Raw genomic sequence first — 11,251 nt, 5'->3', positions numbered from 1 at the left:
CTGTCCCAGTTGGGTGGTTGGGGGTTGTGTGGGGGGGTTTTTGTTTGTTTGTTTGTTTGTTTTTGGGTTTTGGTTGTTGGGGTTTTTTTGCCATTCTTTAAGCACCCATTTTCACTGGAGTTTTTAGGCTAGAAACAACATATACTGCAAAAATAGTGTTAACAAGTCACTTGGAGAATTGATTCTCCTACCTAAAGGAGATAAATATTTCTGAAAAAACACGCAGATTTACCTGATGCCTGGAGAGACTGTGAGGCTTGCTGTGTAACAGTTTATAATGTGAATTTTTAATGGTTTTAAACTGTGTTTTAATTGCAGATTTGGCCTATTGGAAGGGAAATAAACTGCAAGTGCTTAAAAACACTGTCTGTTTCTGAAGATCGCAGCATCTCCCTACAGCCCAGACTGCACTTTGATGGTAAATACATAGTGTGCAGTTCAGCACTAGGACTGTACCAGTGGGACTTTGCCAGCTACGATATTCTCAGGTAAACCTTCCAGTTTAGGATTCAGTGTTCTTTAAATAAATACGAAGTAGAACATACTAGTTTTAATGACTTACTTTAGATGGGACCAAAAGAATCATGATAAAAAATCTGTAAACATCTTACTTCATGCATATTGTCAGGTTAAATTCTAATTTCTTATTTGATAATACAAATCATTTGATTGCTGTTTTGGTTTATGGCCACATGCTACTCCTCTTTCACATCTTCATTCTGTAAGCTGAAGTGTTTCAATATAGAGTTAAATCAGACTTCAGTGCCAGGAGTTGAGAATGGGAAACTGTAGTGACCCAAAGCTAATGTTGCCATAGAGACTGCTGTAAGAGAACCAGGCAGACATTTCTGAGGGTCCTTTGATCAGACAAGAAATTAAAGACTTTTTCCTTACAGCACTACTGATCTATCATTCTTGATAATGCTGTGGAATGGTAGTGAAATCTATCAGACTGCAGTAAGGGATCAAACGTGATGGCATTCTGTTTCCATAAAAAGAATGAAGCTGTATCAATTAGAAATGGTGGCATCAGACTGTAACTTACTAAAGAAAAAAGTGCATTTCAGAACTGCTAGCAGTTAACTCTTAATTCAAATGGCCTGAATATTTGGGGAGTGTCTACTATAACCAGAAAGATGTTCTTTTACTGATGCAAACGGATTTTCAGCTCCATACATTTTTGTGCCTCAGTTCTGTGCTTTATGTAATACTATGATCAAATGTACAGCCAGTTGTGGAAACCTCAACTCTTTAATTTCTTTTCCAAGTTTTATTTAATAAGGGAAAATATCGTAAAGATATTGGGGAACTAACAAATATTTTTCTTTCTCCCCAGGATGAAAATGCTTAACTTAGCATAAAGCTATATCAGTAAAACAGCATTCTGTTAAGGACCAGTCTTGGATGATTTATCTTACCTGCCTATCACAATAAGGCATTTCTGTGTTTTACTTCTGCCTTTTAAAAGAGTGGTCAAAAGATTAGCAAGAGGTTTTACCTCTTTAAGATATTGAGACATGAAATCCATATGGAAATTTATTGTAAAACATGGGTATATTTGTTCTTCTGTGTGTATCTGGAAACAAGGCTTTTTTTCCCTTGAGCTCTGCAAAACAGTCCCTTTTAAACCCTAACTTTTATTTATGTTCAGAAGGGTCTGTCCTGAATGCACAAAGTCAGAACTGAAACCACAGGCCTGACTGCAGCTAAGTGTTCAGTTGCTTAATTTGAAAAATTTGCATCCAGTTCTTGCTAAATTCTTTCAGAAGGGTGAGTATAGACACCTAAGGATTTGGTTTAGTAATTCAAGCTCATGACTACATTGTGAGTTTCTAACACTGTTTTCTTGTCTTCTAGGGTTATCAAACCTCCAGACTTCTTAAATGTGTCCTTGCTGGGCTTTGGAGAGATATTTGCTCTACTATTTGATAACAGATACCTGTATATAATGGACTTGAGGACAGAAAAACTGATAAGCCGCTGGCCACTACCAGAATATAGAAAGTCAAAGAGAGGTTCGAGTTTTTTGGCTGGTGAAATGTCTTGGTTAAATGGACTAAATGGCCAAAATGATACGGGCTTGGTTTTTGCCACCAGTATGCCAGACCATAGTATCCATTTGGTGTTATGGAAAGAACATGGCTGAAAAGCTCACATATGCAGAATCTTCAGGAATATATGGACTGTCAGCAGCGTGTCCATAAAATGAGACTTTGCATGAACCAAAGTTGCGCACCCAATGGTATCATCATGCAATGCACAATCATTTACTTTTATTTGGGCATTTGGGAATGGGTTGTTTTGGACATAATGCAATACAGCATGCTAACAGTATTCACCACAACATTTTGTCTATACTCATGTTTAAATATACCTATTTGGGTTCTGAAGCATAGCTTGTAATGTTTAAACCATTCAAGTCTGCTATCAAGTCTGAAATGAAGTAGTGCTTGACCTGACTTCTGACCTATTTTTTTGTTGTTGAAACAGAAGGTGAAGCTACGATTTTAGAACCATAGGCTTTTATACATGTAACAGCAAATACTGGTTACAGTGCATGGCTGCTTAACAAAAATGAGAAGATAGCAAACCTTTTCTATCTCCAGAATCTTTCTCCAAAATGTTTTTCTTTCTGGTAGCTTTAAATACTTAGCCTTTGAAACAGAAGAATCAAAAGAGCCCTTTAACTAGGATCAGATGTTAACAAAAATTATTTCTTTAAGTTCAGGAACATGTCAATATGATTTCTCCTCAGCAAGAACGAGGCAACTTTTCATCTCTGACAGAGCTTGCCATCGCAGTTAACCGCAGAGAACCTCTGACAGTGTTCATCAGAACTCAGAATGGCTTGATCAGTATTTTATAGTCTTTATTTCCTGTAGTTTGTGTTAGAACATAATTTAGTTCACAGGTAGGTAGAAATATAGTGAATAGGAAGGTGATTTCGATCTCTACAATAAGTCACTTTCTTATATTAAATTATGTCTACCAGCCATTCACTTTTTCCAGAAGTTGCAGTTAACATAATGCACTTAAAGTACTTGCTACATCTAGAGTTGGAAAGCAGGGGCAAATGACAGAATGCCACATCTCTGGGGAAAAAAAAAAAGAAAAAAATCAAAAGTCTGACGGAAAGCACAGGAGTTGAAAAAAGGTCTTATTGATCATCAGAGACCTGACGTACAGAAGGTAACTGCTGAGTAGCAAATACTTGTTCACATACTTTTGTGCTATTTAACATGTACTTAAAAGCTGTATCTATGACATCACGTGCTTTAGAAACGCTTTAGGTTGGTTTCCCCTCCTCCCTTAAAATAAAATCTCCCCTTAATGTCTTTTTTTTTTTTTTACACAACATGAAAACAGGAGTTTTCACGAAGATTGGCTCATGTCCTTGAAAAGACAAAACTGTTAGCATTAGTATTGTTAATATGATTTTTTTCTTCCCACTCTCCAAAGGAGACCCAATTTCATACTTAGTACTGAATGAAGGCCAGGGTTCCCCAATGTCTGCAAGTATTAATTACACCAGTGGGAGTTTCATATGTAAGAATCAGTATTTGAGTGATGCAATAGGAATTGCATGAAGTCACAGTGGAGCACTGTCTCTTAAATTCCAGGCCAGAGTCTTAAGCACTCAGTTTTCCACCTTTATTCATACCAATTTACTTTGAAAAATGTTTCTGTAGTCAAGGATTTTAAAAAATTGAACCCAAATTCACAACTCTCAAGTCAAACTGCACTCAAAAGTGAAGGAAGCTTACATGAAGTAGAAAGCTTTCAATTACTTCTCTTGACACCAAGTTTTCATCATTCTTAATGTAGGAGTAACTACACTGTGTATGATGTGTGTGGTAACTCAGCTTCCTCTTAAGGAGCCACCTATAAAACAGTGTGTTAACTTTGAAAGATTAAACAGGAGCATGCCAGAAATGTCACTGTACCCAGATCAGTGAAACAGGAAAATGTGGGTAACTACTTTGTTAGTGACCTTGATGATGAAGAATCCAGAGGGGTGGAGCACAAGATGACAGAGAAACTGAAAGCCAAGTTCAGCCTTCCAGAAAGAATGGTGGGGAAAAGGAAGGTGGTGGTGGGCAAGGGGAGGGGAGGCCCTGCTACTGTCTCCAGCTAACTAATAAGGAACTAAAAGAAAACAAAGTCAGACTCATACAGCAAGACAACGGCCAATTGTCACAAACTGCAACAAGAGAAATTCTCTTGTTAGAGGTTAGGTTAAGTCTGGAACAGGTTGCCCAGAGAGACTGTGTGTCCAGCCAGCCTAGACAAAGTCCTGAGCAAAGCATGCTATGAGTTGGACTTCCAGATTCCCCTTGCAAACTACATGAGTCTAAACTTCTAAGTGGACCTGTTACTAAGCAAGACAGTACCCCTGCAGCAGGCACCTGGGCTGTAAATACAGCTGCCAGTTTGTTGATACAAACTTTCGGAGACATTGCAGCCACTCCGAAGCAAATGCCACAGTTAGCCAAAAGCTGTGAAGTGGTACTTGAAAAGGAATTCTGCCACAGGTATTTCACAAGTTGCAGAAAAGTTTAAACTAAATCAGAATTCTAAATCAGAACTCTTAAGTTTTCCTTTTCTACACTGCCCCAGAGTATGCAAGCAGAAACCACAATGACAAGCATCCAGTACACGCTACACTGCTCTTCTACCCTTTTAGTTTTACAAATGAAATTTTAACCAGTAACATAGCAGCTAGTAATTATGAACACAATTAGCAAATAGTTTTTTAAAGACTGTCTCTTGAAGACCTCTAAGTAAAGTTCCTCTTGGACATCTGCTAGCTAATAATACTAATCTACTATTGACAGAGCTTAAGGGTATGTGCCACCACAAAATAGAGGAAGAGATGAAAGAGTGACACTGGTGTAGAAATATAAAAAAGCAAACCTCTCACACGCTTCCCTCTGTCAGACACCAGTGTCAGACTGACTGCCCTCAGATGTGCCTTCATATGAATGTTCTAATACAATGCCACAACAGTACAGCACATGGGGACTTATCAAACAGAAAATATATGACTGAAACCGTGGAACTACACTGAGGTTTTTTTGTTTGCTTTGCTTTCCATCTGACCCTTCAGCAGAAGTTAGTAACTACTTGGCACTATTTTTAGATAAAGGTTGGAAAAGATGCAGCTTCTGTACCCTTACACCTACACAAGGAAGCAATATAATTCAACTTACCCACCACATAATGGACTAAAAAAATGCAATTCATGCCTAAATTTCATGAAGAAGCATTTTCTTACGAGGCTTCAAGGTCCCAGAAAAAAACCCAACAAACTAATATGTTTTGTAAATAGTTGTTCAGCCATCCATTTTTTCCTCCTCGAAGTAGCTTCTTTTCAGTTCACAAAAGTCTCTTTAACATCAAACTGTATCCCTTGCCTCTGTTTTAAACCTTTCCAACACAATTCAGCACTTACCACTTAAGTAATTCAGAACAGCTGTGGGTAATTAGAGTGATCACTCTTCTTCTTAAACTTACATGTCTCAAAAACCCAGTTGAACAGACACTGGGATCAGCAAAACTCCCAAAAGCTGTTTAGTGTGACAGTACATCACCACTTTAACAGACACTATTTCCAAGAACATGAGGGGTTAATTTTTTTACAGTTGAAATGTAGAGCTAGCTCGATAATTTACCTTTTACTCAATTGGTGCATACAAATTTTGTATCCAGTGACATACAAACTTCAAGAATTAAGCAAATTAGGTTTAATACTAATGACTATAGCTGTATTTCTAGTACAGTTGAAAACTGATTTGCATTATTTGAATCAGTTGAGAAATACTGATTTTTTAAATTTTTTTTTTTAACTGAAAACAAATTTTACATTTTACAAGAGTGCAATCTACATTGAACTTTAATATGATTAAATGACTCCTGGCTCTGCTATAGATTCCCTAAATAATCACTGCAAAATGTAACCTTCATGTGGAAATCATTTTAATATGCTCTTTAAACAATCTCCTCTGCCTTCCCACAATAAGGGTGGCTCTCCACTTTCCCTCCTTAGAACTGAGGTTTCACTTTTGAACTTACAGTATGGTTTCAGATAGCACCTTGTTAACATTCATGATTAACGATGAGTTGTATCTCCACAGGGCTGTATCCCTGACAAGGGATTCTCTGGGGAGGTCTCTTTGAAGGGGCTTCCGACAGTGATAAATGAGGGCAACATCCATGGGAACATTCACACTGTCCCCATAGGCATGTAGGACAGAGTGGACAGAAGTCTGAATCACCTTTTGTGGATCAACTATCATCTTCCTGGGATTGATTACATCTTTCCTGTCAGGCTCTCTGTGAACATGCTGTAATATGTTAACACCTGGCACAGTATTCCAGGACGAGATGTTGAACATGTGAGTAGAGATGGTTTCTGGGAAGATATGGTTCTCAAAGAGGAAAATGCCAGTCCCTGGATTTTGTTCCTGAAGGCTGCTCATCATTGTTTTCCAGTTTGGATGCTTAAGAGGAAGAATTATTTCATCAGCATCATTAAGAACCACAAACCTGCTCCTTTGCATGTTACGGTATATACAGTCATTTAGAGCTGTGATTTGTCCGTAATAGCCAATGTGTGTTCCATCTTGCATGAAGTGCCATTTAGAGGAAACCTTGAGGTGTGAGTTTATCGGCCAGGGAATTATCTCTACAGTTCCTTCTTCTATATAAAACTTCAAGACTTTCTCCATCAGATGGCTGCAGTTGTTCTTATAGATCACCACTTTCTGTGCTCCAAGAATCTTGTACATTTCCAGACTCTGTATGAACTGCAAGACATTGTTGTAGTTTCCAAACATGGCAGAGATGCACACAGTGAAGTCAACAGAAAAGGGCTCAGGCTTGCGGTTTTTAATTTCAAACCTTGGCAGCTGGTCAATATTTCCATGTGCAAAGGGATGAATTGATACATGCGTTGGATCACAGTTTTCAGGTTCCAAACAAACTATATCTGCTGCACCATAAGGGAATCCAAATCTATCTGAGTGAACATCGATTTTTGCATTTGATACATAGATCTTTCCATTGGGCTGACAGCAGAACCAGCAGTATAGTTGTTTCACATCTTCGTGGTGAACAATCCCAATCACACGAGTGACTTTGCTTTCTCTGTCATCAAAGTATGGGGATATAATAAAAGTTTTGTTATCTTTTAATGGTGTTATTGTGCTATTGGCAATTTCCCCTCTACATTTGCTACCTTCTTGAATTACTTTTGGCTGGTGAGAAAGTCTCTGCAACCTAAGATAAGAAACTGTGACCATTGAAGTTAGAGTAATAATGCACACAGCAGCAACAAAGTAAGATTTTTTCCTGCCACACAACATTCTGAATTTATCTAAAGGTGGATGTAAATTTCTTTGTCCTTGTACTTTATGTTGCCACATCTGCAGAAAAGAAAATACGTAGTGTATGAGATAATATCGACTCATGATCATTGTTCAAGGATTTCACAAATAAGATGGGGGTAAATCTTTATCATTTTGCACTGACTTAATCAGAGACCCAGCTACTGTGCTTTTATGTAAAATCAGCCACAGAACACACCTTTAATGGTATGGATGATACTGCATGTGACACTCTGAATGCCTCCATTTGTCAGATGTGTGGAGCAGTTTCTGTACCTGGAGGGGTCTGTAGGAGAATATAACAGAGGTCTATATACAGCAGCACAAGGAATAATTATTAATCATTATTATTAATCAATATTTTTTATAATACAAATTTTAGAATAACCAATTTAATAATTAGGCAGTAATTCTTAAAGCAAAGCAAAACTTTTGTTTTTCCTACAGCGTATATTATGTAAAAAAATCCTTGCAACCAGACTTCTCACAGACAAGCAAGAGGCTGATATATAAATTAAATGTATATAGAATTAATCAAGTTCATAATAAACATACTAATTGGGGATTGCACACAATGGCTCAGATATAATTGCTAATTTATAAATTTCCTAATTTGCAGTTCACCACAGATGAGGCAATACATACAGAGGAAGGTCAATTCATACAATCCAGCAGAAGACAGGTGAAATCTATGCAGGTATTAAACTTATTCTCAGTTGGCAGCTCTACCCTGTTTAGCACTGTACAAGGCAGGGCTTGCAGGAAAGGTCACCACATATTAATGCTCGCTGGAGATCAGGGCCCCCTCACACTGCTTAAAAGCCGGCTCAGCTCCTGGAACATTTTGGCGGTCGGCTCTTACACTCCTGCTGCTGCAAGGACAGACAGGCAGCCCTGAGTACCTGCATGGCCACAATCTTGAGCAAGTGTTAATGCCCAGACTGGAGCTCAGGGCACTCTCAAGCAGTAATTTCTGCAAATGGAGCTCAGATTGAAGTTTTCTCTACAAATTCATCTTTAGGCATTGAGATATGATCCATAAACAGTAAAGTAACAGCAAGTCTCTTCAAAGGCCTGCTTTTATCACAAGGGTCTTTGGAAAAAGAGTGTCCCAGATTAATCAAATTCACACCAGATCAGAAAACCGGACTGGAAGAAGAGTTTCCCCAGCTGCCAGCAAGAAGTGTGGGGTAAAATGCCAACACGAAATAAAGTGATGCTGTTGCAGAGATGAAGAAAATGTTTCTAGTAGGCAAAAAATAATCATTCATGCTTTCAGAATAATGTAAAATATTTTCACAACTGCTCTTTCATGAGAAAGCCAAGGAGAACTACAATCACAACATACCCTTTAAAATGCCCCATTTGCCAAGGGTTATGATTTACAGCAGCCTTTGCCAGCTACCAAGAAACTGCTTTACAGATTGGAACAGTCACAGGACACCAGAAATCTCACTGTATCCCACTAGGCGCAAAGCAGAAAAGGAGCAGCAGAAAGCACTGTCTCCTCTGTCTTTGAAATGGAGAAGTCCTTCCCCCAGAAGTTCTTACAATTAGGATCAGAACTGCAAATACATGGTAAGAGTCTGCTACTGTCACATTGATTCAAAGAAACCTTTGAACAATCTGAAAAGCACTTTTATTACGGCCGGGGAATGCAAAGGGGCAGGTGTTTTCCCCAGTGCACTCCCCTGAGCAAAGGAATACCATAGCTTTTTATACAGTTTGAAAGTAGCAAGATTAAAATTATCTATACACACACTCTTTTTGCAGCCTGCCTTATCTAAATAGACACTTAGTTTTACCTCCTATTCTTACCATTATAGAGTAGTTACATAAAGTTTTATAATTTCAAACAGTTTCAGGTTCCCCACCCCTCTCTAAGTGCTAAAAAGCCTTCCCTGTTCCCTAAGCTATTTTTATCTTAATTGCCCACAGTTTGGGCAGAAATTTTTAAGCAGTTTTACATTTTGCAAAGTCACACTTACATAGCTAAATTAACATAGCTAAATTTTATTTCATTTTCTATTTCAACATGACTTTCAGCTGGAGATTTGTGACTGAGAACAACTCAAATTTTCTAAGTCTTTTTATGAAACATTCTAAAGTACAAAAAGTTTTCCCCAAGCATTCTCATTCCAAGGATGTTATTATATAAATTAGCATTCTTACAACATAGAGGAGGTCACATTTAACATTTTTTTCCTTAGTCTTATCTATTTATGACTTAAAAATATTGTTCAGTCTTATAGAATAAATAGTTTTTAACTAAAGAAATATCAAAACTTGTCAATATTAAATAACAGAATCAATTTGTTACCTGCTTTTTTCTTCTGCTTTTGCTAGCAGATAATAAACAAGAAGAAATACATCTTTTCAACTGTTTTAAACAGTGAACACTGGAAAGGAAAAAGTACCTTTTAAAGCAGATAGCTGAGTGAAGTTCTGTTCAGTCCTCCATTTATTTTTTGCTAAGGTATTTTGCTGAGATAATCTACCAATCGTTTATTTCAAACAGATAAAAACTTAAATATTTTTAAGGTAAATTGCAAGTATTATTCAATACAGAACAATACTGAGGGAAAAAAATCCTGGTACAACACCTAAGTCAGCTATGGACACATTGTATTTCAGATAGCTGGTGCTCTGTTAATGTCGGTAACAGCAGCCACACCTACTAGAAAAACAAGTTTTCCTTCTCTTGAGCAATGAATACACTTGTGCCACAAGAACTTAATTTAAATTACAAATAAATGTGGAGTTGTTGAAGCAAATCGAACATAGGTGATTTTCTTAAGGCTACTTAAGTTTCCTTCTGGAAATTAATCTTCTGTGTCCATATATCCCCAGTTCACACACATACTTAAAAAGAACTAGAAAAAATATACCATATATCTGTATTTATGGGGCAATTATTTTTTTCCTAACACACTATAGGCCTAGTTCAAATAGGTAAATACAGATCCTGTGAGGACCTGTGAGAGAGTACTGAAACAACAGCAGGTTCTAGAAGCAAAGAAAAAGAGCAAAATCTAGAGCTCAAGACATACCAGGACACAGAATCTTAAAGAAAAGATATACGAAGTTATTTAAGGAGTGAAAATCATGGTTTCCCCAACACTACTCATTAATTTTGACCTCCTGAAATAAATGGCACAGATACGTAGTCAGAAAATACATAAAGTCAGTGTAATTAGGAGCATTCAATTTCTTCACTACAGAGAGTACTTGGCAAATTTTGACTTCAAAAGTATGCTTTCAGCATATTTAAAAGGGTTTCTTTTATAAAAAACAATAATAATTAGGTCCAATTTTGTATCTTTTAATTCCAATTAATATGCAAGTAGAACATGATACAAATTATACAAATTTGTTTTAATGCTAAATTTAGCTACTGGTATTGATGGCTACTTTGCAGTATTCCCCCTAAGCAGGCTTTGTTCCTCCTCACTGCCCTGACAGACAGACTGCAGTCATATCCCCTCCCAGTCATGGTATTTGTTACTGTTTCATTAAGCAAGACAAGCTGTTCTAAAACTGCCTCAGAAGAAACACTCTTCCTTTACCAATCACTTCTGCGTGCTTGGCCCAGGTTCAATTAATCTCCAATACAGGAGACTAGAAATCTCTGTCCCTTGTCCATTTGTGCATGGCAAGTAACAAGCCCTCATCATTGTTGGAAATTTTCTTTCTTAATACATGCCAGGATTACATTTTTTGAAGGTGCATCACATTGCGCAGTTACCTCTGAGCTCGTCATCAGCCAATGATTAATATACATCTGCCCGGTTTGTTGGCCAAGTGCAGTTACACAATGTGTTTTCTTCTGCGGCAAGGTCACAAGAAAGAGCTCTTGTCACAGATCA

The 11,251-nt window shown here is 37.5% G+C and overlaps 1 protein-coding gene and 1 long non-coding RNA gene across 4 annotated transcripts; one reads left to right on the top strand and one right to left on the bottom strand.

Annotated features, from left to right (window-relative positions):
- Positions 1-98: 98 nt before the first annotated feature.
- On the top strand, positions 99-3,331 carry LOC113940681. The gene is made up of 2 exons (XR_003525512.1): positions 99-488; positions 1,858-3,331. It is a non-coding gene; the product is annotated as an uncharacterized LOC113940681 (long non-coding RNA).
- On the bottom strand, positions 3,271-11,241 carry LOC113940680. 3 transcript variants are annotated; one of them, XM_027631819.1, is made up of 3 exons: positions 9,706-11,241; positions 7,585-7,671; positions 3,271-7,424 (listed from the first exon to the last, which is right to left on the bottom strand). In XM_027631819.1, exons 2-3 carry the CDS (start codon positions 7,630-7,632, stop codon positions 6,069-6,071), a joined length of 1,404 nt encoding a protein of 467 aa, XP_027487620.1. In that variant the 5' UTR covers positions 7,633-7,671; positions 9,706-11,241; the 3' UTR covers positions 3,271-6,068. The 3 variants fall into 3 exon arrangements, with proteins under 3 accessions (XP_027487620.1, XP_027487619.1, XP_027487621.1); XM_027631818.1 differs by having other exon boundaries at positions 3,271-7,671; positions 9,706-9,784; positions 11,131-11,235; XM_027631820.1 differs by lacking the exon at positions 7,585-7,671 and having other exon boundaries at positions 9,803-11,241.
- Between the last annotated feature and the right edge of the window lie 10 nt (positions 11,242-11,251).

The sequence above is a fragment of the Corapipo altera genome, unplaced genomic scaffold, assembly GCF_003945725.1.
Source record: "Corapipo altera isolate COAL_440 unplaced genomic scaffold, ASM394572v1 57972, whole genome shotgun sequence".
In the NCBI taxonomy this organism is placed as follows: domain Eukaryota; kingdom Metazoa; phylum Chordata; class Aves; order Passeriformes; family Pipridae; genus Corapipo; species Corapipo altera.
This window is presented reverse-complemented; position numbering and strand designations above follow the sequence as displayed.